This window comes from Delphinus delphis, chromosome 2 (assembly GCF_949987515.2).
Source record: "Delphinus delphis chromosome 2, mDelDel1.2, whole genome shotgun sequence".
NCBI lineage: Eukaryota > Metazoa > Chordata > Mammalia > Artiodactyla > Delphinidae > Delphinus > Delphinus delphis.
The window spans coordinates 36,463,347-36,489,346 of NC_082684.1; the positions used below are offsets into that span (position 1 = coordinate 36,463,347).

A 26,000-nucleotide genomic window follows, 5' to 3' on the forward strand; every position below is an offset into this window, starting at 1 on the left:
TCACCACTGGCATTGCTACCAACTGAGCCACCACTTTTCTCACCTGAATTGTTACAGTAACCTCTGAACAGGTCTCCCTGCTTCCACCCTTGCCAATGTCTACAGTCTATCCTCAATGTAGCAGCCACATCCTGTCAAAATATCAGTCAAATGATGTTACTCCTTTGCTCTTATTGAACTGACTCTTCATCTCAATCAGTCAAACCCAAAGTTACTAATTTGACCTACAAGGCCCCAGACAATATGGCCTCCCTTACCTCTTTTTATTTATTTATTCATTCATTCATTTATTTTTTAAAACATCTTTATTGGACTATAATTGCTTTACAATGGTGTGTTAGTTTCTGCTTTATAACAAAGTGAATCAGTTATACATACACATATATCCCCATATCTCTTCCCTCTTGTATCTCCCTACCTCCCGCCCTCCCTATCCCACCCCTCTAGGTGGTCACAAAGCACCGAGCTGATCTCCCTGTGCCATGCAGCTGCTTCCCACTAGCTATCTACTTCACATTTCGTAGTGTATATATGGCCATGCCACTCTCTCACTTTGTCCCAGCTTACCCTTCCCCATCCCCATAACCTCAAGTCCATTCTCTAGTAGGTCTGCATCTTTATTCCCGTCTTGCCCTTAGGTTCTTCATGACCTTTTTTTTTTTTCTCTATTAGATTCCATATATATGTGTTAGCATATGGCATTTGTTTTTCTCTTTGACTTACTTCCCTCTGTATGACACACTCTAGGTCCATCCACCTCACTACAAATACCTCAATTTAGTTTCTTTTTATGACTGAGTAATATTCCATTGTATATATGTGCCACATCTTCTTTATCCATTCATCTGTTGATGGACACTTAGGTTCCTTCCATGTCCTGGCTATTGTAAATAGAGCTGCAATGAACATTGTGGTACATGACTCTTTTTGAACTCTGGTTTTCTCAGGGTATATGCCCAGTAGTGGGATTGCTGGGTCATATGGTAGTTCCATTTTTAGTTGTTTAAGGAACCTCCATACTGTTCTCCATAGTGGCTGTATCAATTACATTCCCACCAACAGTGCAAGAGGATTTCCTTTTCTCCACACCCTCTCCAGCATTTATTGTTTGTAGATTTTTTGATGATGCCATTCTGACGGGTGTGAGATGATATCTCACTGTAGTTTTGGTTTGCATTTCTCTAATGATTAGTGATGTTGAGCATTCTTTCATGTGTTTGTTGGCAACCTGTATATCTTCTTTGGAGAAATGTCTTTTTAGGTCTTCTGCCCATTTTTGGATTGGGTTGTTTGTTTTTTTGATATTGAGCTGCATGAGCTGCTTGTAAATATTGGAGATTAATCCTTTGTCAGTTGCTTCATTTGCAAATATTTTCTCCCATTCTGAGGGTTGTCTTTTCGTGTTCTTTATGCTTTCCTTTGTTGTGCAAAAGCTTTTAAGTTTCATTAGGTCCCATTTGTTTATTTTTGTTTTTATTTCCATTTCTCTAGGAGGTGGGTCAAAAAGGATATTGCTGTGATTTATGTCATAGAGTGTTCTGCTTATGTTTTCCTCTAAGAGTTTAATAGTGTCTGGCCTTACATTTAGGTCTTTAATCCATTTTGAGTTTATCTTTGTGTATGGTATTAGGGAGTGTTCTAATTTCATTCTTTTACATGTAGCTGTCCAGTTTTCCCAGCACCACTTATTGAAGAGGCTGTCCTTTCTCCACTGTATATTCTTGCCTCCTTTATCAAAGATAAGGTGACCATATGTGCGTGGGTTTATCTCTGGGCTTTCTATTCTGTTCCATTGATCTATATTTCTGTTTTTGTGCCAGTACCATACTGTCTTGATTACTGTAGCTTTGTAGTATAGTCTGAAGTCAGGGAGCCTGACTCCTCCAGCTCTGTTTTCTTTCTCAAGATTGCTTTGGCTATTCGGGGTCTTTTGTGTTTCCATCCAAATTGTGTAATTTTTTGTTCTAGTTCTGTGAAAAATGCCAGTGGTAGTTTGATAGGGATTGCATTGAATCTGTAGATTGCTTTGGGTGGTAGAGTCATTTTCACAATGTTGATTCTTCCAATCCAAGAACATGGTATAACTCTCCATCTGTTTGTATCATCTTTAATTTCTTTAATCAGTGTCCTATAATTTTCTGCATACAGGTCTTTTGTCTCCTTAGGTAGGTTTATTACTAGATATTTTATTCTTTTTGTTGCAGTGGTAAATGGGAGTGTCTCCTTAATTTCACTTTCAGATTTTTCATCATTAGTGTATAGGAATGCAAGAGATTTCTGTGCATTGATTTTGTATCCTGCTACTTTACCAAATTCACTAATGAGCTCTAGTAGTTTTCTGGTAGCATCTCTAGGATTCTCTATGTATAGTATCATGTCAACTGCAAACAGTGACAGCTTTACTTCTTCTTTGCCAATTTGGATTCCCTTTATTTCTTTTTCTCCTCTGATTGCTGTGGTTAAAACTTCCAAAACTATGTGGAGTAATAGTGGTGAGAGTGAGCAACCTTGTCTTGTTCCTGATCTTAGTGGAAATGGTTTCAGTTTTTCACCATTGAGGATGACGTTGGCTGTGGGTTTGTCATATATGGCCTTTATTATGTTTAGGTAAGTTCCTTCTGTGCCTACTTTCTGGAGGGTTTTTATCATAAATGGGTGTTGAATTTCGTCAAAAGCTTTCTCTGCATCTACTAAGATGATCATATGGTTTATCTCCTTCAATTTCTTAATATGTTGTATCCCATTGATTGATTTGCGTATATTGAAGAATCCTTGCATTCCTGGGATAAACCCCACTTGATCATGGTGTGTGATCCTGTTAATGTGCTGTTGGATTCTGTTTGCTAGTAGTTTGTTGAGGATTTTTGCATCTATGTTCATCAGTGATATTGGCCTGTAGTTTTCTTTCTTTGTCACATCTTTGTCTGGTTTTGGTATCATGGTGATGGTGACCTCACAGAATGAGTTTGGGAGTGTTCCTCTCTCTGCTTTATTCTGGAAGAGTTTGAGACGGATAGGTGTTAGCTCTTTTCTAAATGTTTGATAGAATTCACCTGTGAAGCCATCTGGTCCTGGGCTTTTGCTTGTTGGAGGATTTTTAATCACAGTTTCAATTTCATTACTTGTGATTGGTCTGTTCATATATTCTATTTCTTCCTGGTTCAGTCTCGGAAGGTTGCGCATTTCTAAGAATTTGTCCATTTCTTCCCGGTTGTCCGTTTTATTGGCATATAGTTGCTTGTAGTAATCCCTCATGATCCTTTGTACTTCTGCAGAGTCAGTAGTTACTTCTCCTTTTTCATTTCTAATTCTATTGATTTGAGTCTTCCCCCTTTTTTTCTTGATGAGTCTGGCTAATGGTTCATCAATTTTGTTTATCTTCACAAAGAATCAGCTTTCAGTTTTATTGTTCTTTGCTATCCTTCCTTTCATTTCTTTTTCATTTATTTCTCATCTGATTTTCATGCTTTCTTTCCTTCTGCTAACTTTGGGTTTTTTTTGTTCTTCTTTCTCTAATTGCTTTAGGTATAAGGTTAGGTGGTTTATTTGAGATGTTTCTTGTTTCTTAATGTAGGATTGTATTGCTCTAAACTTCACTCTTAGAACTGCTTTTGCTGCATCCCATAGGTTTTGGGTCATTGTGTTTTCATTGTCATTTGTTTCTAGGTATTTTTTGATTTCCTCTTTGATTTCTTCGTTATTAAGTAGTGTATTGTTTAGCCTCCATATGTTTGTATTTTGTTACAGATTTTTTCCTGCAATTGATATCTAGTCTCATAGCATTATGGTCTGAAAAGATACTTGATACAATTTCAATTTTCTTAAATTTACCAAGGCTTGATTTGTGACCCAAGATATGATCTATCCCGGAGAAGATTCCATGAGCACTTGAGAAGAAAGTGTATTGTGCTGTTTTAGGATGGAATGTCCTATAAATATCAATTAAGTCCATCTTGTTTAATGTGTCATTTAAAGCTTGTGTTTCCTTATTTATTTTCATTTTGGATGGTCTGTCCATTGGTGAAAGTAGGGTGTTAAAGTCTGCTACGATGATTGTGTTACTGTCAATTTCCCCTTTTACGGCTGTTAGTATTTGCCTTATGTATTGAGGTGCTCCTATGATGGGTGCATAAATGTTTACAATTGTTATATCTTCTTCTTGGATTGTATCCTTGATCATTATGTAGAGTCCTTCTTTGTCTCTTGTAATAGTATTTGTTTTAAAGTTTATTTTGTCTGATATGAGAATTATACTCCCCTTTCTTTTGATTTCCATTTGCATGTAATATCTTTCTCCATCCCCTTACTTTCAGTCTGTATGTGTCCCTAGGTCTGAAGTGGGTCTCTTGTAGACAGCATATAATACGGGTCTTGTTTTTTGGATCACGGGACCCTGGCAGTGGCGGGCTGCACAGGCTCCCAGGAGGGGAGGTGTGGACAGTGAACTGTGCTTCCACACAGGATTCTTGGTGGTGGCAGCAGCAGCTTTAGCGTTTCATGCCCGTCTCTGGGGTCCACGCTGATAGCCGCTGCTTGCGCCTGTTTCTGGAGCTCCTTTAAGTGGTGCTCTTAATCCCCTCTCTTCACGCACCAGGAAACAAAGAGGGAAGAAAAAGTCTCTTGCCTCTTCGGCAGGTCCAGACTTTTTCCTGGACTCCCTCCTGGCTAGCCGTGGTGCACTAACCCCTTCAGGCTGTGTTCACGCTGCCTACCCCAGTCCTCTCCCTGCGATCTGATCGAAGCCTGAGCCTCAGCTCCCAGCCCCCGCCCGCCCCAGTGGGTGAGCAGACAAGCCTCTCAGGCTGGTGAGTGCCGGTCGGCACCGATCCTCTGTGCGGGAATCTCTCCGCTTTGCCCGCCGCACCCCTGTTGCTGCGCTCTCCTCCGCAGCTCGGAAGCACCCCCACCCCCCTGCCACCTGCAGTCTCCGCCCGCGAAGGGGCTTCCTAGTGTGTGGAAACCTTTCCTCCTTCACAGCTCCCTCCCACTGGTGCAGGTCCCGTCCCTATCCTTTCGTCTCTGTTTATTCTTTTTTCTTTTGCCCTACCCAGGTACGTGGGGAATTTCTTGCCTTTTAGGAGGTCTGAGGTCTTCTGCCAGCGTTTAGTAGGTGTTCTGTAGGAGCTGTTCCACGTGTAGATGTATTTCTGATGTATTTGTGGGGAGGAAGATTATCTCCGTGTCTTACTCCTCCAGCTTGAAGCTCCTCCTCCTCCTCCCTTACCTCTTTGATCTCATCTTCTACTACTGTCCTCCTTGTTTACTCTATTTCAGCCACATAGTCTTGTTACTAACCTCTGAACATGTCAGCCATGTTCCTACTTTAGGACCTTTGCATTTGCTCCTCCTTCCCCTGGAATGCTGGTTTTCCAGATACCCATCCACATGGCTCACCCAAATGTCCTTCAAAATTTTGCTCATATGTCACCTTCCCCAAAAGGCTATCCAGACTATCTCACTTAAAAATTCAACACCCAGTCCCTTGCTTTTCCTTCTCCTCTTTCCCTGCAGTATTTTTCTCCAAGCAATTATCATCTTCTAATATATATCATTTACTTCTTTATTTTATTATCTTTCTCCCCCTACTAGAATTTAAGCTCCATGGCAGCAGGGTAGTTTTCAAACTCCCCTCCTTGCTCCCAAACCAGCATTTAGAACAGTGCTGATCACATAGAAAACGTTCAGTATATATCTTTGAATAGATAACTGAATGAAAAAGTGGCAAAAATTTTCAAGAATTTTAGATGAGATAATATTGAGAAATTTTACCTTCCACAAATCCAATTTTGTGCTAGAGAATTTCTGGGAATAATCCTTAACTAGTAATAACTCCAGCTTTAGCCCTTCTCTGCACTTTATATTAACTCTTCTGTTCTGGGAATGCTTATAAGTATGTGTTATTTGCTTGTGAAAATTATAAAGTTAGAAATTTATTTCTATTTATCAGAAAGTATACAGCTGTCCCTTGAACAACTCAGGGGTTAGGGGTGCTGAACCCCCTACAGAGTTGAAAATCTGCATATCACTCTTGAATCCCCAAAAACTTAACTACTAATAGCCTACTGTTGACTGGAAACCTTATCGATAACATAAACAGAATTAACACATATTTTGTATGTTATATGTACGACAATCAAAATGTTATGCACCAACAAATATCAAAGTAAGAGGTCTGGAGTACAAAAATGTGGACTCTGTTCATTGTAAGTATGCAAAATCAGAAAGATTTTGAATCAGAGGAAAAAAAGCTTTGAGAGCCAGACAGATCTATCTCTCAGTTTGGGATCCAACTCTTACCAGCTTTGTGTCCTAGGAAAGTTATTTTGACATCTCTGAGACATAGTTTCTTCACTTTAAAATAAGTATTATAAAACCTTCCACACAGTTTTTAAAAAAGGATTAGTGATAATACAAACAAAGTAGTATATGTGGTGGCTGCTTGCTACAGACTGAACATCTGTGTCTCCCCCAAACGCATCCACTGAAACTTAATGCCCGGTGTGATGGTATTCAGATGTGGGGCGTGTGGGAAGTGCTTAAGTCATGAGGGTGGAGCCTTATGAATGAGATTAGTGCTCTTGTAAAACAGACCCCATAGAGCTCTCTAGCCCCTTCTTCTGTACGAGGGCACAGTGAGAAGGCACTGTCTATGGAGCAGAAAGAGGGCACTCATCAGACACCAAATCTGCCAGCACCTTGATCTTGAACTTCTCACCTTCCAGAACTGTGAGAAGTAAATTTCTGTTGTTTACAAGCCACGCAGTCTATGATACTTTTTTGTCATAGTAGGCCAAACAGACTAAGACATTGCTATTTATGCTAGAATGCCTCAGAGAGTTGCTTCAGAACTTTTACCTTGTGTCTGAAGAGTACCTACTAATAATTCCACAACTAAGAGGAAAGATCAATTGGGTATGAGGGTGACAGTAATATGTGGGACTGACAGCCAGTCAGAAAAATGACCCAATACTCAGTGCCTTATAGCACCCTGAAGAAAGGGATTGATCAGTGAGGACTCATTTAACAGATGATGAAACCAGCCCACAACAACTGTGATTTATCTAGGAGTACATGACATAGTCTCAGTTCTCTTCTATTCCTGGTTCTTAACTAGATGATAAACCATTTAGGAGCAAAGCAATGGAAGCCCACTGGAAAAATAATTAAAGTCTTATTTACTATCATAGAGAATTATCAGAACTACATACGGTTAACAGAGAATACCTGATAATAGCCCCTTTGAGTAAAACAAAACTATTAGTAATATGCAAATAAAAATTCAAAATCATAGCCACAGTTTAGAATATTCACCCAACTAATAGTGGAATAGCTTTATACAATGCTTTGGGATAACAGGGTCATCTGTGAAGCATTTCAGGCATTTGTTCAATGTGTCAACATTATCCATGCACAGGACACTTCACAGCTTGACTATTTCCATGTTTACCCTTTTAAAATAGGACAAGAGTCTAATATGTGATGCTTTATCTGTTTTTATATTATTCCCACCTAAGATTCAAAACATTTCTTTCATGAAAAAGAGTAATTTTAGTTGGAAAAACCATATCTACAACTTACTGCCTCCTTTAAGAAACTAACTTACAGTCTTACACACTGAACAGAGGTTCAAGTTTTTTTCAGATTATGAAACTAAGGCCCCTATGGGCTATTATGTAGCCTATGGTATTATTTTATAGTTGCTGTGAGAAAAGTTACCACTCATGAAATTGTGTGAGTTGATCATGGAAACACAGGAGATGTCTTTCCTTATAATGGTGTTACAGGGCTAAGCTGAAGTTTATTTAAGTTATTTTCTCAGTTTTATAGGCCTCTTTTCCGTTACTTTCATCACACCCATTATTTTTCACATTTCATAGGTTTCATCATAACCAAACATGGTCATTTGCTTTTTCCTACCCATCAAATAGGAGTGATCACAAAACTTGTTGAAAGTCTCAACTTTAAATAGCAGTATTGTTTCTGGAGATGTAGTACAGTGGGATAAATAACCAGTCTATCAGCAAATGCCTGTTGAAGGAATAAAGGAAATTCAATATGCTCTGCATGGCGTTACATTAAATTAAAGATACACACACACACAGACAAATAGCACTACATTCCATGACAATCAGTATATAGCCCCAAGCAGGTAAAAAACTACATTAGGTGTAATTTAGAGGGGAAAATTCTTTGAAATATATAAATTGACATGGTTTATGCTTTCATGTCATAGTAATCAAGCCATCACTTTACCACTGGGAATGAAAGCTGATCTCTGTATATTTTAATAAATTAGAAAACATAAAAGTGAATGTTTTTACCAAGTTACATCACTACTAAGTCTTAGCAATCAGTTATTTATATTTATCCCAATATCTGTCAAGAAAGTGGAATAACCACTTTATAACTAGAAGACCAAAGACCAAAAATAGTACACTAAGTTTTTATGATAATGCAGTCAGAGTCACAGTATAAGTCACTCTATTCCAACAGTCAACTAAAATTAAGCTTCCTTTGTAAAACTTTTTTTCTTGGCCTCCCCAGTGGAGACCACGTAAGGAAGACAAGCCCAGGAAATGACTTTAAATTCAACCTACAGTTGACCCTTGAACAACACCGTCTGAACTGTGCGAGTCCAGTTATACGCAAATTTTTTCAATAAATATCGGAAAAATTTTTTGAGATTTGAGACAATTTAAAAAAACTCACAGATGAACTGCATAGTCTAGAAATATTGAAAAAATTAAGAAAAAGTTAGGTATATCATGAATGTATAAAATATATGTAGATACCAGTCTATCCTTACATAGGCATAAAGGCATTAAATTCTATAATTTAATATAAAATTAATAATGTGTTAGTTTTCTTACTGTTTTAAAACTTTGCTTTCAAAAAATTACATTACCATACAGTATGCCTTCCTCATAACTGGAGAAACTGCATATCAGCCGATCATCATAGGTTAAGTGTTTTTTTTAAATTTAACAATGTTTCCAATACTGTATTATGAATATGATTGTAAAACTGTATGCCATAAAAATTTTAAAACAATTCATTTATTAGTGTATAGGCTAGGCTACCATGAAGCAATCATATTGATTACACTACCTCCTTTAAAGCAATCATTGCTGTTACAGGTATAATGCATGTATTGTTATAGCTGCACATAAATGCATTTTTTTCATGTTATCTTTTCATTTTTGCTTTCTAACATTAGTAATACATATAATATCTTCAGTGTTTTGTATCATATAAGACAATATAGATGTAGGTACTGACAGACAATTCATCTTGTAAACAGAGGACATAAACTTCCAGTATCAATAAAGATAGTACAGTACTGTAAATGTATTTTCTCTTTTTTATGATTTCCTTAATAACATTTCCTTTTCCCTAGCTTATTTTAAGACTACAGTATATAATACATGTAACATACAAAATATGTGTTAATCGACCGTTTATGTTATCAGTAAGGTTTCTGGTTAACAGTAGGCTACTAGTAGTTAAGTTTTTGCGAAGACAAAAGTTATACGTGGATTTTTTTACTGTGCCGTGGATTGGTGCCCCTAACCCCCACATTTTTCAAGGGTCAGCTGTAGTTCTTTGCTAAGTCAATAATGTTTAGACATTACCATCCTGCAAAATTTGTCACCTTTTAGCCAAAGACATGAGGATAATCAAACAGAAAGTTTCAGTTCTGGCCCATTATTGGGAAACATGGTGCCTAAAAACCATTCTACAGAAATTCCGGATTTTCAGTGACTCCATTCTCAAATCAAATCTCCTAGAGGTATCCCTCAAGCTGGTAAACTGGATGTCTTGGTTTTGACTATGAAGATACCAAAAAATCTAGGACGTGGGTGGTGAATCTAAAGGCCTGAGGTATTAAAAGCCTGAGAAATACAAACCCAGGCAAAGTACCAGCAGAATAGTGCTAGTCATTTGAGGGTAGAATACACATGCCTGAAGATAAGTGATAGACTAGACCAACATCTGTGACTCTAAGAGAAAGCCAGCTATGACAGGCATCAAAACCTCTTCTTCAAAAACTGGGCTACATTTATGTTCTTTGTATTTTCTGTTAATTTTCTTATTTTTATACCTTAATATTCACAAAACTCTTTTTAAATGTTCTAGTCTGTCTCAATTATGCCAATGAAGAACCACAAGGAGAGTATTTTGCTTATATCTTATTCAAAATGTTGAAGAGGGAAATTCTCCCTGAGGGCCAGCACAGAGCAGATATAATTCAAGGAAGAAAAGTCCAAGGTGAAGGAACTGACATTTATTAAAGTAAATGTGACTAAGGGAGGCTACACCACAGAGCCTAATCCATAGGTAAATATGGATCAAGGGCAATACTTTGGTTTGCTCCTGGGGCAGAAGTGAACAGTGCAAAGGATAAAAATGTGACCAGGAGACAGACAGGCAGACAATGCTCCCACTGCCTCCCATGTTGTCTCAGCAGGAATTTTAGCATACCACCATTCTGACAGCTCACATGGGTGGAGAGCAGTCCAGGAGGGCAACAACAAATACAGCTCATACTACCACATAAGGCAATAATTATGCTATTTGGTGAGTGATGTCCACTAGGCTTATGTTTAGGTTCCAGATTTTCCTATTGAGCACTGTGACAATCTCCCCTTACCTGTGCCTTCCTTGGAGGATCTAAGAATTTTCTATTTATATCCTCTTACAGGACTTTCCTTGTGCAGGTCTGAGTAGAGTCTACCAGAACCTACAATGTGTCAGTGACTGTGGAAAGTGTTTTATATATTTTCCCACATTTAATCATCACAATGCTGTAATACAGCAATTATATCTCCACGTGTAGAAGAGAAAAATAAAGCTCAGAGAAGTATTTAGCAATTAAGAGAAAGGAGTTTAGAATATAACAGCTCTGCCACTTACTTGCGTAAGCTATCTAAATTCTCTAGGTCTGAGTATAACTTTATTTATAAAATGAGGAGGCTATCAATATTACTATGTTGACAAAATAAGATAATGAATGGAGAGCCTTTATCACAGTGACTGGCATGTAGGAAATCCTTAGTAAGTAGGTTTTTTTTTTTTTTTTTTTTTTTTTTTTGCAGTACGCGGGCCTCTCACTGACGTGGCCTCTCCCGCTGCAGAGCACAGGCTCTGGACGCGCAGGCCCAGCGGCCATGGCTCACGGGCCCAGCCGCTCCGCAGCATGTGGGACCCTCCCGGACCGGGGCACGAACCTGCGCCCCCTGCATCGGCAGGCGGACTCCCAACCACTGCGCCACCAGGGAAGCCCAGTAAGTGTTATTTTTAATGTCAAAATAATTCTTGAGTTTGGAAACCACACCCAAGGAGATGTAAGGTGGGGGCAGGCAAAATAGAACTAGGGCCACAAGATGAGACATACTTTTCCACCTGTAGGTTCTCCTCCCAATGCAAATTTTATTTTAGGGGAGAGTGTTCCCTAACACAAGATGGAGAATCACAATCTGGCTGATAGAAACTAAGTGATAAGCAGAATAAGGACCACTTCATATGACAATGTCTCCCTTTGTCCAAGGATATTAAGAGAAATGTTCTAGTACCACTTAAAAATAAGCCTGGATTCCTTAGTAGAAAAACAATCATACAAAAACATTTTGTCCAAAGGAATTAAAAGCTGGAGAACGAGTACCTACATTCCAGCTTAATGTAAGAATCAATTAAATCACACATCAAAGAAATTAAGTGTGTATGTAATGAAACAAAAAACAAAGAATAATAGATTTGAAGGTTCGCAAAACTATTCAAGAGTGAAAATTTCAATTCTTGGACCTTTCAAAGACAGTTGAGTAGAGTCCACCTTATAAAGAGAGTGAAAACACAAGCTACTGGACCACAATGGTTATGACCAGCAATTCTGATCAAATAGATCCATAAGCTATTAACCTACCAATCTTGCCCTATAACCAGTCAGATATTGTACCCCTTATCTGATTTGAAGTGCTTTTGTTACATAGTCCCCTACACACAGTAGCAAAAAGCCAATCAGCTTAATTAGCCATAAGTATCATTCATCATTTTGGAAACACAGCTGATCTCAGTCTTAGCAAAGCTGCTTTACATATTACTGATAATGAGATGATGCAAACCAGGCAGGAGTGATGAGATTGCTACTTTACTAGATTGTTTCTCAATAGTTTCAGTCAACTTAATTGAGAAATAGCTCATCAGTCCTGTGAGCCCTCCTGTCCTTTAATAATTAATATAATTTAAAATAAGAAAGAAGCAACTCCAGTAACTATTTCATAAACTGGTGTTTGGCACCATAAAGATGACAAAAAGAGCCAAAGTGACAAGGATTAAGTTAAATGTATCTCTGGACAACCAAACAGCGTGGTAAGACAAACTCTTCATGACACCCTCAGAGGTTGAGGGCGAAATCTATGAGGCTGTACATCCAAGCACTGAGCCTACAACTATTACATAAATAATAAAACCATAATGACAAAAATAACCACTCTCAATTGCTGATTTCCCACTTGCTATTTCAAAGAGACAGGCCAGGGTCAATTCATGATCAATGATATCAAAAGCACCAGGTAAATGTGACTGTATTACTAAGAAGTGTGGTCACATACAATCATTAGAATGAAATCATCAACTGAAAAATCAAATAATACTAATGCTTGAGATCAATACAGCAGGTAATAATAATACGCTACTCTGTATTTATTTATTATATCATCAGCCCCTCTAAATTCTTAAAAAACCCTCTAAAAGACAAAGAATATTACTAATTAATTAGCAGTTGATCACCCAACTGTAGCAGCAGGCAGTGATCAAGCTCTACTAGATACTAGCTCTCAAGTAATAGGCTAATCAGGTCAATAGCATTTTGCTAAAAATCTCAGGTGAGCTGAATCCCATATCAAATATGATATTTGGCATCCAAGCTGCATTAGTGACAGGTATTTTAAGTAATGAACCGTGGGAGCCACATTCTAGAAAAGAAACATGGTCCCCTCACTAAAAGGAACAGCACCAAGTGGGGAGCAGAAGAAGAGTCTTTCCCCACAGTTTACAGATAGGTCCACTAATCTACAGAGAAATGTGATTTTTTCCAAGAAACCTAGACAATCTCTATCAGTGGTGAACGCATAAAGAGAACCAGGGATTCTGTAGAGCCTTAGTTCTCAAAGACCAGCAACTTCAACATCACTTACGAATGTGTTAGAAATGGAAATTCTAGGGCCTCACTCCAGACCTACTGAATCAGGAACTCTGAGGATGGGATTTAGCAATCTGTATTTTAAGAAGCTCTCCAGGTGCTCCTGATGCCTTGCTGAAGTTTGAAAAGCACTACAGTAACAACAATGACACACAAAATTTCTTAACGATTTAGGACGGAGCACTTTTGGCTTCCCTACTTTCTAATTTACCTATGTGCTGAGAAGAGACTGTTGTGAGATATGCCTCTATTTATCAGATGATAAGTACTGAATTTCAAATATCTTCAATAGTATCTATGACCACGACTTTACAAGTTAAAATGTTTGGAAACTAAATTTTTCTACTTAGTATGACAATTGAGGACATTAGCAATATTTGTGATTTACTCAACATTTAGTTTTTTATGTTAGGGTTCTAGGAAACTTATTTAGAAAATAAATAAGAGTTCTGCTCCTAAAATGGACTTAGTTAAAATATACCTTCCATAATAACAGTGCAATAAACCATTCATATTGTTCACACATATAAAAAGAAATCTAATATACACTAATAAACATATATAAAAGGATTTCTGATTTATATACTTTAGGTATGGTGTATTACCTTTTGAAGAATTAAGATGAAAGATATGCAATTTTATTTATCACATTAAGCTATAAAGGTCTAAGAGGAAATAAAAGCTGAGTATGAAAGACGTGTAAAAAGTAAGGATACATTTTTTTTCCTTTTCAATATTAAACTGAAGTCCCAGTTTTGTCGGTAAAGCAAGTAGATAGATTGATTCCAAGAGCTCAGGGTCATCAAAAGAAAATAACATTCCATATTCACTTTACTCTTTCTCCTCTCCTTGCAAGGAGAGTAGCACCATGGAACAAGACATAAGATCTAAACCAGTTCTCTGAATCTAACAACCTTAATAAGTTTAGGATGAGGTGAAGTGGGTTTTTTCCCTCAATTTCAACAAATTTTTAGATGCATTTAAGAAACTACTGAGCAAACAGTCCACGAAATGTAAACAAACAATTAGATGTATTTGGTAAGCAACATTATTTTTTATCATTCACATTCAATTAAAAGAAAGTCCATACTTCATTGCTTAGAATCAGAATTACACTCCAAATCAGAAACACTATGATAGTTTTATTTTTAGTGATTCATATATAACTGAAGTCTCAAGACTACTTTTAGATACAGGAATCACTTAAATCCTCCAAAGCAAATCAAACATGAAGTCAAGGGCACTGAGTACAAAAATCCTTCTATGTCAGGTTTTCTTCCAGTCCCATCATGCTTCCTATCAGCCCATTTCCTTCCCTATATATCCTTGACTTCTAACAGATACTCTCTGTTTTGCAGAACCCACTGTTAAAATTAACTGGAGCTTCCAGTTTTATTCAGAGGTAAAGGACTTTACTCCTACAACTTGCCCTTCATACCTTTTGTGATTCTCAATTAAAGGAGAATATTTTGACCTCAATTATTTAATTTTCTTTAGTTGCATAATATTCATAAATCTTTCAATGGAACAGGATTATTTTTACAAGGAGGTACAAAGTAGAGTGTGAAATAATCAAAGAATGCACATACATGCCTCCCCAGCAAATTAAAAAGACATAGCTTACTGAACACTAACTAAATACTGAGTGCTTAGTACTGCAGGGTAGAGAAGAAACTGAAGTTAGAGTTCCAGTCCTCAGGAGATTACACTTTGTCAGGGAAAAAAGCCAAGTTATTACAAAAGAAACAATGATGTCCATTTATGAAAGCTGTCCTCCCAGGAAATTACAAGTCCTCAATTACTTTTGAGTCCCCCATCTCCCTATATTAGATCAGTTACCAAGTTCTACAGCTTCCATTTTTTATGCATTTATCCCTTTCTATTCCTACTACCAACTACCCAGGTCCAGAAGCTCATTATCACTTACTTGGACTTCTGTAAAATCTTTCTCATTTCCTGACAACAGACTTTGCTTCACACAGCTCTCAGAATGAGCTTTCTAAAATGCACCAGTTAGACTTGTATCCAGAATAAATGAAGAATGCTTATAGCTCAATAAAAAGAAAAAAAATTCCCCCAAATTAAGCATGTGATTTGGAAAAGACACTTTACCAAGGATGATATATGGATGGCAATTAAGCACATTAAAAGATGCTCAATATCATTAGTAAGGAATTGCAAATGAGAACCATTATGATATACCACTACACTCCTGTTAGAATGGTAGGAGGAAAATGTAAAAATTGACAATATCAAGTGCAACAAGGATACAGAGCAACTGGAACTCTTACACACTGTTGATGAGAATACAAAAATAATACTACCCTTTGGGAAACAGTTTGGCGATGTCTTAGGGAATTAAACATTCACTCCATACATCAGCAGTCCCCAACCTTTTTGGCACCATGGACTGGTTTCATGGAAGACAATTTGTCCACAGACAGGGTGGAGAGGAGGGGAGTTCAGGCAGTAATGCGAGCGATGGGGAGAGGCAGATGAAGCTTTGCTTGCTCGCCCGCCGCTCACCTCCTGCTGTGCGGCCCAGTTCCTAAGGAACTGCCATACATGACCCATCGAACCCACTCCTACGTATTAATCCAAAAGAAGTGAAAACATGTTTCCACAAAAAACGTGTATGTTAATGTCTATAGTAGCTTTATATATACATAATCGCCAAAAAAATGAAAACCCAAATGTGCTTCAACTGGTGAATGGATAAACTAACTGTGGTAGATCCATACGATGGAATATTACTTAGCAATAAAAAGGAATGAACTACCCATACACAAAACAACATGGGTGAATCTCAAATGCATTATACCAAGTAAAAGAAACCACACTCAAAAAACTACATAGCGTGATTGCATTTACATAAAATTCTGGAAAAGGTAAAATTATTGGGGCAGGAGACAGATTGGGTGACTGTAAGGGACAGGTGTGGGGGTGGGGTGGTGCTGACTCTAAAGAGGCAGAAGGAATTTTCCTGGGGTGGCAGCAGTGTTCTGCATCTGGATTGCAGTGGTGGTTACAAAACTATGAGCATGTGTCAAAAGTCACAGAACTACAGACTAAAATATGTACATTTTACTGTAAATAAATTATGCCACAATAAAGTTGATTTAGAAAGGAAAAAAAGGAGGATCAGTGTTTCTATCAGAACAAAGTTCTAAGATAGAAAGAAACCCCTTCTGAAGAAACAAAAGCCCATAAGTTACTTCTCTATAACTGATGTCTTTCTAAACCAAAAAATGATGAGTGATTCAAAGGGAAATCTGAACAAGAAAACTGATAGACTCAACCTCTGATTCTTCAGAGAATACAGGCAGTCCAGAGACAACTTGTACACTGTGATTTGGGCAAGTGTAAAAAGAAAATGGGGATTTTTGTGTACTGTAAAAATCACGAGAGACAAACAAAAGTCTTTTAATTTTAATTCTTACACTTATCTTGGAAATTACCAGTAAGACGGCATATTCTACATACATACAAATCCTCTCTATTTGTACATTCGTTACTTTAAAGGTTATTTCTCTAATGTTTGGTTGTCCTTTGCTCATTATTTGTATCACTGCATTCTAATCTGGCTGCCTGGAGTTAAATTACTACCCTGCGAAGTTGTATCCCAAGTTCATTATAATTTCTGCTTAAGACAGCAAAAGAAATCGACTTGGATATTTTGGGTACCTTTCCTTTTTTGTTTTCAGTGAAATATTATTATTTAACATTTACTAAAAGGTAGTGTCAAGAAACATAATGTATTTAAACCGGAACTCACAAAAAACTTAACATTGATTTACATCAACTTTTCAGGGCCCAACATTTTCATTTGTACATGTTTTCCAATTTCTACATATAGTCACAAAATATATGCACAAAATAATTTATAAGTAATTATTTTAATTTGGAAGAGACCAAACAATGAAATCCTCAAGTAATTAAATCACTCAAACTTTACTTTTTTTTTTTTTTTTTTTTGTAGTGTGTGGTACGCGGGCCTCTCACCGTTGTGGCCTCTCCTGCCGCGGAGCACAGGCTCCGGACGCGCAGGCCCAGCGGCCATAGCTCACGGGCCCAGCCGCTCCGCGGCATGTGGGATCCTCCCGGACCGGGGCACGAACCCGTGTTCCCTGCATCGGCAGGCGGACTCTCAACCACTGCGCCACCAGGGAAGCCCACTCAAACTTTAAAATTAAACATTCTATCAGTAGTCAAGAGCCAAAATTATCCTTTAAATACCATACAGGCTTCCCAACTCAAATCCTCTTCAGATGTACACTTTCCTATAAAACTGCAATAAGCAAAGCACACAAGCACACTGCTCCAAATAACATAACTTTGGTGCCTAGAATCAGCTTAGGGTAGAGAAGCATTAAGGACAGAATTAGTCAGTATTCGGTCTAGTGGTCTAAGTATGGCTTGATTGCAAGCTAAGCTAAAAATTTCAAAGGGACTGCCAGATCTGTGGCCTAATAAGTCAATGCCCCTTGAAATTTATGCCATCTTATTGCTGTAGATTCACTAATGCTAAAATGATTCCAATAAACTGACAGATTTTATTTGTAATTTCACTTAAAACAGCAGAGCAATGTTTCAAAATCACTACAATAATGCTGATGATGTTAATATATATGAATCTGTTGGTGGTGGGTAATTCTTTTCCTCTTCATAGTGGTAGGTTGTGTTAATACAACAAGTTTTCTTCTATTGTTCACTAATGAGACAGTAATTGCCAACAGAATCCTACTGGGAATACAGACTTGCATAAATAATAGGCCTAAGGACAGGTTTTACATATCTATAATGATTCTCAGGTACATTTTGTTCTGCATGAACACACTAACACCGAAACGTGTCCTTTCCTATGGAGGATAAACTCCATATCTTCAGAAATGTGCAAACAAGAGGAACAAATTTAACTAGGCAGATTTCAGGTTCTTCTTTCTAGCAACTATATGGAAGAGAAATTAACAGAATGCTCCTTTTTATCAAAAACTTATTACCCTTTCACTAGAAGCCCTAAAAAGTTGCTATTTTAAAGTTTTCAATGCTTCAGTTAGAAACATAACTGGCAGCCTCAGTATGAGTTCCAATGAATGTACTGTAATGTAAAACTGTACATGTCACTTCAAATATTGGTTGTATAATAAGGAAGTTTAAAGAAGACATTTTAATGCATTGTTGGCTGACACCACTATCTTCTGAGTTTATTTAGGGTATAAAGATTTCTAGAAATTCATTTAAAATAATATTTTCTGGTGATGAACTACATTTGGCAATTATTGTCCACTGAGCCCTCAGGTACTCTACTGCTTCTAAACATGGTAGGTATCATTTACCATTCAGCAGGGAAATTAACAAAAGTTCCCATTTCCCATTCTTAGATTATAATCTTTACTAAACCCCAAATGAAATGTAAATGTAGTACCTTTCATGATGTCCCAAATCTGACAGAAATTCATCTGCATGTCTTTGGAGTTCATTTCCTTCTAAATTCTTTAATTTCTTCAACTCACTTTGTAGAAAAAACCAGAGCTCTTTAGCTCCATTTTCAATCCTCCTCCTTAGGACTTCATGATCCTTCCCAAGACCTGCAGTCAAAGAATAGAGAGCATCAGCATTTCCAACATTTTGATGAAAGGAAATTTTCAATTATTTGTGCTAATGTCAACATACTGAAGAGGAAAAACAATGTATCGTTACCTACCATTTCTAGTTTGCTTCTTATAATTTTCAATCTGTTCTTTGGCCTTCACAAGCTGCTCTTCTAAAGCACGAACCCTTCCTGAAGCTGGCCCCTGATCAATGGGGCCTTCTGGTATTCTGTAGTTCAAGGAAGAAAATGTAAACATTTAGCTTATAAATTATGCAACAAAATACATGTTTACTTTGCTAAAACATTATTTATTGGTAACTCTAGAAGTCACTGGACCATATCATATATTAGAAGTACCAAATGAAATTCTTCTCTCCAAAGCTATAGGGTAAGATGTAAACACTGGAATGAAACTGAACAAACACACACAAAAAAATCCGGCTCATAGATGTATGATCTTCTAGGAATTAAGGAACCTTTAGAACTGTCTCCTAAAAACTTTCATCATACAACTTAGAATAACACCATCAGTGGCAAAGCGATCAATTCTTCATTAGTGCTGAGAATAACAAAGTTGAAGGAGAGGGCGACAAAAAGGCTTAAAAGGAGTAAGAAAGCAAATAACTGAACCTGTGTCTGTGTTCAAATAGCAAATACAAATTATTTCTAAATTAACTATAATATCAGATATAAATCTGTGTTCTGATTCATGAACTCATGACCTCAGATTACTAAGCATGGGTTTTATAAAGAAGGGAAAGACAAGGATAGAAGATGAAGTACACCAGAAAAAACACCTGAAGATTAATGTTCTGTTTACGTCAGGAATGGAAAAGATCAGTCAACAAGACAAAATGTTGGAATATAGCAGAGGAACACCAGGATCCCTTGCTTATATTATCAACCTGTACAGCTTCTTTCCAAACTGTCCTTGTTTCTAACATATTTTGTTTTTATGTGACTTTTGGCAGTATTCTGTACTCCATTATGGCCATAAAAGAGATCCACATCCTAATCCTGTAACCTGTAATGCTACCTTAGGTGACAAAAGAATCCTTATATGTGTGATTAAGTTAAGGACACTGAGATAGGGAGACAGCCCTGGATTACCCAGATGGGCCATAATTGTAACCACAGTTGTTCTTATAAGAGGGGAGTAGAAGGAAATTTTATTATAAAAGAGGAGGAGGTGATGGGGTTAATTAGTTTTGAAGGTGGAGGAAGGGGTCATGACCAAAAAATGCAAGGAAGGCATCTTTAGAAGCTGGAAAAGGCAAAGAAACAGATTCTCCCCTAGAGCTTCTCTAGTGAATGTGGCCCCACTGACACCTTGGTTTTGGCCCAGTGAAACTCATTTCAGACGTCTACCCTCCCAAACTGTAAAAGAATAAATTTCCATTTATTGTTTTAAGCCACAGAGTTTATTGTATGTGTTACAGCAGCAATAGGAAACTAATACATATATTTACATACAAGCATACACATACATATATACTTTCTTCTTTTTTTTTTGCGGTACGCGGGCCTCTCACTGTTGTGGCCTCTCCCGTTGTGGAGAACTGGCTCCAGATGCGCAGGCTCAGCGGCCATGGCTCACGGGCCCAGCCGCTCCATGGCATGCAGGATCTTCCCGAACCGGGGCACGAACCCATGTCCCCTGCATCGGCAGGCGGACTCTCAACCACTGCGCCACCAGGGAAGCCCTACATATATACTTTTGAAAAAATATTAAGAAGATTAAATAATGGCTGATTTTTCTTCCAAAATCTATTTAAATGAGAAACTGCCACTAAAAGTACAAAGCACAGTGTCCGTCAATAAAGCTTAACAGGAATATTGTATCTGGGGTCAGTCATTCTACAGATGAGCTGTAATATCAAAATGCCTGGGATATCTATTCTTACCATCACAATCACTTTTGGGAAACAATTTCTAAATTATACTTGACAGAACTTAAACTTAGCTATCAACCTGAGGAGAAAACTAATACAAAGAGGGCAGACAGCAGAAGCAAGAAGAACTAAATCCTGCAGACTGTGGAATGAAAACCACATTCCCAGAAAGATAGACAAAATAAAAAGGCAGAGGGATATGCACCCAATGAAGGAACAAGATAAAACCCCAGAAAAACAATTAAATGAAGTGGAGATAGGCAACCTTCCAGAAAAAGAATTCAGAATAGTGATAGGGAGGATGATCCAGGACCTCGGAAAAAGAATGGAGGCAAAGATCGAGAAGATGCAAGAAATGTTTAACAAAGACCTAGAAGAAGTAAAGAACAAACACCTAGAAGAATTAAATAACCAACACACAGAGATGAACAATATAATAACGGAAATGAAAAATACACTAGAGGGAACCAATAGCAGAATAAATGAAGCAGAAGAACGGATGAGTGACCTGGAAGACAGAATGGTACAATTCACTGCCATGGAACAGAATAAAGAAAAACGAATGAAAAGAAATGAAGACAGCCTAAGAGAGCTCCAGGACAACATTAAACAAACAAACATTCATATTATAGGGGTTGCAAAAGGAGAAGAGAGAGGAAAAGGACCCGAGAAAATATTTGAAGAGGGAGTGGCACAATATATTAAAAGTGATGAAAGGGAAGAACCTACAACCAAGATTAATCTACCTGGCAAGGATCTCATTCAGATTCGACGGAGAAATCAAAAGATTTATAAACAAGCAAAAGCTAAGAGAATTCAGCACCACCAAACCAGCTCGGCAGCAAATGCTAAAGGAACTTCTCTAAGTGGGAAACACAAGAGAAGAAAAGGACCTACAAAAAGAAATCCAAAACAATTAAAAAATGGTAATAGGAACATATATATCGATAATTACCTTAAATGTGAATGGAGTCAATGCTCCAACCAAAAGACACAGGTTTGCTGAATGGATACAAAAACGAGACCCATATATATGCTGTCTACAAGAGACCCACTTCAGACCTAGGGACACATACAGACTGAAAGTGAGGGGATGGAAAAAGGTATTCCACACAAATGGAAATCAAAAGAAAGCTAGAGTGGCAATACTCATATCAGATAAAATAGACTTTAAAATAATGAATGTTACAAGAAACAAGGAAAGACACTACATAATGATCAAGGGATCCATCCAAGAAGAAGATATAACAATGATAAATATATATGTACCCAACATAGGAGCACCTCAATACATAAGGCAAATGCTAACAGCTATAAAAGAGAAAATAGACAGTAACACTGTAATAGTGGGGGACTTTAATGCCTCACTTACACCATTGGAAGATGAACCAGACAGAAAATTAATAAGGAAAGACAAGCTTTAAATGACACAACAGACCAAATACATTTCATTGATAGTTAAAGGACATTCTATCCGAAAAATGGACTTAATTGATATTTATAGGACATTTCATCCAAAAACAACAGATTACACTTTCTTCTCAAATGCACATGGAACATTCTTCAGGATAGATCACATCTTGGGTCACAATTCAAGCCTCAGTACAGTTAAGAAAACTGAAATCATATCAAGCATCTTTTCTGACCACAACGCTATGAGATTAGAAATCAATTACAGGGGAAAAAAACGTAAAAAACACAAACACATGGAGGCTAAAGAATACATTACTAAATAACCAAGAGATCATGAAAGGAATCAAAGAGAAAATCAAAAATTCCTAGAGACAAATGACAACAAAAACATGACAATCCAAAACATGTGGGATGCAGCAAAAGCAGTTCTAAGAGGGAAGTTTAGAGCAATACAATCCTACCTCAAGAAACAAGAAAAATCTCTAATAAACCATCTAATCTTACACCTAAAGGAACTAGAGAAAGAAGAACAAACAAAACTGAAGTTAGCAGAAGGAAAGAAATCATAAAGATCAGAGGAGAAATAAATGAAATATAAATGAAGAAAACAATAGCAAAGATCAATAAAACTTAAAAGCTGGTTGTTTAAGAAGATGAACAAAATTGATAAACCTTTAGCCAGACTCATCAAGAAAAAAAGGGAGAGGACTGAAATCAATAAAATTAGAAATGAAAATGGAGACGTTAAAACAGACACCGCAGAAAAACAAAAGATCATAAGAGACTACTACAAGCAACTCTATGCCAAAGACACCTTCAAAATGGTAGTCATGAAAATGGAAAACCTTAAGAAATGGACAAATTCTTAGAAAGGTATAACCTTCCAAAACTGAACCAGGAAGAAATAGAAAATATGAACAGACCAATCACAAGTAATGAAATTGAAACTGTGATTAAAAATCTTCCAACAAACAAAAGTCCAGGACCAGACTGCTTTACAGGTGAGTACTATCAAACATTTAGAGAACAGCTAACACCCATCCTTCTCAAACTCTTCCAAAATATTGCAGAGGAAGGAACACTCCCAAACTCATTCTATGAGGCCACCATCACCCTGATACCAAAACCAGACAGGGATACTATAAAAAAGAAAATTACAGAACAATATCACTGATGAATATAGATGCAAAAATCCTCAACAAAATACTAGCAAACAGAATCCAACAACACATTAAAAGGGTCATAAACCATGATCATGTGAGATTTATCCTAGGGATGCAAGGATTCCTAAATATATGCAAATCAATCAATGGGATACACCACGTTAACAAATTGAAGAATGAAAACAATATGTTCATCTCAATAGATGCAGAAAAAGCTTTTGATAAAATTCCACACACATTTATGATAAAAACCCTCCAGAAAGTGGGCACAGAGGGAACCTACCTCAACATCATAAAGGCCATATACGACAAACCCACAGCAAACACCATTCTCAATGGTGAAAAACTGAAAGCATTTCCTCTAAGATCAAGAACAAGACAAGGATGTCCACTCTCGCCACTATTATCCAACATAGTTTTGGAAGTCTTAACCACAGCAGTCAGAGAAGAAAAAGAAATAAATGGAATACAAATTGGAAAAGAAGTAAAACTGTCACTGTTTGCAGATGACATGATACTTATACATAGATAATCCTAAAGATGCCACGAGAAAATGACTAGAGCTCACCAATGAACTGGTAAAGTTAAGGATACAAAATTAATGCATAGAAATCTCTTGCATTCCTATATACTAAGAACAAAAGATCAGAAAGAGAAATTAAGGAAACAATCCCATTCACCACTGCAACAAAAAGAATAAAATAACTAGGAGTAAACCTACCTAAGGAGGTAAAAGACCTGTACTCAGAAAACTATAAGACACTGATGAAAGAAATCAAAGATGACACAAACAGATGGAGAGATATACCATATTCTTGGATTGGAAGAATCAATACTGTGAAAATGATTATACTACCCAAAGCAATCTACAGATTCAATGCCATCCGTATCAAATCACCAATGGCATTTTTTTACAGAACTAGACACAAAAAAATCTTAATATTTGTATGGAGACACAAAAGACCCCAAATACCCAAAGCAATCTTGAGGGAAAAACACGGAGCTGGAGGAATCAGACTCCCTGACTTCAGACTATACTACAAAGCTACAGTAATCAAGACAGTATGGTACTGGCACAAAAACAGAAACATAGATCAATGGAACAGGATAGGAAGCCCAGAGATAAACCCACGCACCTATGGTCAACTAATCTATGACAAAGGAGGCAAGGATATACAATGGAGAAAAGACAGTCTCTTCAATAAGTGATGCTGGGGAAACTGGACAGCTACCTGTAAAAGAATCAAATTAGAACACTCCCTAACACCATACACAAAAACAAACTCAAAATGGATTAAAGACCTAAATATTAAGACCAGACACTATAAAAGTCTTAGAGCAAAACATAGGAAGAACACTCTTTGACATACATCACAGCAAGATCTTTTTTGACCCACCTCCTAGAGTAATGGAAATAAAAACAAAAATAAACAAATGGGACCTAATGAAACTTAAAAGCTTTTGTACAGCAAAGGAAACTATAAACAAGACAAAAAGACAACCCTCAGAATGGGAGATAATATATGCAAATGAATCAACGGACAAAGGATTAATCTCCAAAATATACAAGCAGCTCATACAGCTCAATATCAAAAAAAGAAACAACCCAATCAAAATATGGGCAGGAGACCTAAACAGACATTTCTCCAAAGAAGACACACAGATGGCCAAGAGGCACATGAAAAGCTGCTCAACATCACCAATTATTAGAGAAATGCAAATCAAAACTACAGTGAGGTATCACCTCACACTGGTTAAAATGAGCATCATCAGAAAATCTACAAACAACAAATACTGGAGCGGGTTGGAGAAGAGGGAAACTTCTCACACTGTTCGTTGACATGTAAGTTGACACAGCCACTACGGAGAACAGTATGGACTTTCCATAAAAAATTAAAAATAGAATTACCATATGACCCAGCAGTCCCACTACTGGGCATATACCCAGAGTAAACCATAAATTCAAAAAGACACACGCACCCCAATGTTCAATGCAGCACTACTTACAATAGCCAGGTCACGGAAGCAACCTAAATGCCCATCGACAGATGAATGGATAAAGATGTGGTACATATATACTATGGAATATTACTCAGCTATAAAAAGGAATGAAATTCGGCCATTTGTAGAGACATGGATGGACCTAGAGACTGTCATACAGAGTAAGTCAGAAAGAGAAAAACAAATATCATATATTAGCGCATATATGTGGAATCTAGAGAAATGGTACAGGTGAACCAGTTTGCAAGGCAGAAATAGAGACACAGATGTAGAGAACAAACATATGGACCCCAAGGGGGGAAAGTGGGGGTGGGGGTGGGGGGATGAACTGGGAGATTGGGATTGACAAATATACACTAATATGTATAAAATAGACAACTAATAAGAACCTGCTGTATAAAAAAATAAAATTAAAAAAAAGATATGAAATTTTTAATACCTTTTCTAGCATTTTTATATAACAGATGAAGACAAATTAACTGTTAATTACTTGACCACTTCAGAAATGCATGTTTAGTAAAGAAGCTCCTGTTACAGTTATATCAGAGTAAATAAGGTATTCTATAATTTCACATGAACTTGTATGCACTAACACTGAACGTTAGCAGGAAAGATAGCCATCCTCTAAGCATGAGTTTTCCAGGCTACAGAATTTGAATTTAAAAAGCCTTCATTTGTATACAAACAACAGAATAATGATAAAATGAAGAGAGTTGGTAGGTGCACAATTACCCAGTTAA

General features: G+C 37.2%; 1 protein-coding gene across 4 annotated transcripts in view; it reads right to left on the reverse strand.

The window, feature by feature from the left end:
* The window catches only part of FUT8 (fucosyltransferase 8), a 314,456-nt gene that overhangs the window by 86,310 nt on the left and 202,146 nt on the right, over positions 1-26,000 (reverse strand). For all 4 annotated transcript variants that reach the window (XM_060004386.1, XM_060004387.1, XM_060004385.1 and 1 more), the window contains 2 exons: positions 18,903-19,018; positions 18,624-18,786 (listed from right to left, as the gene is read on the reverse strand). In XM_060004386.1, coding sequence (XP_059860369.1) covers positions 18,624-18,786; positions 18,903-19,018 — 279 coding nt within the window. The remainder of the gene's footprint in view (positions 1-18,623; positions 18,787-18,902; positions 19,019-26,000) is intronic.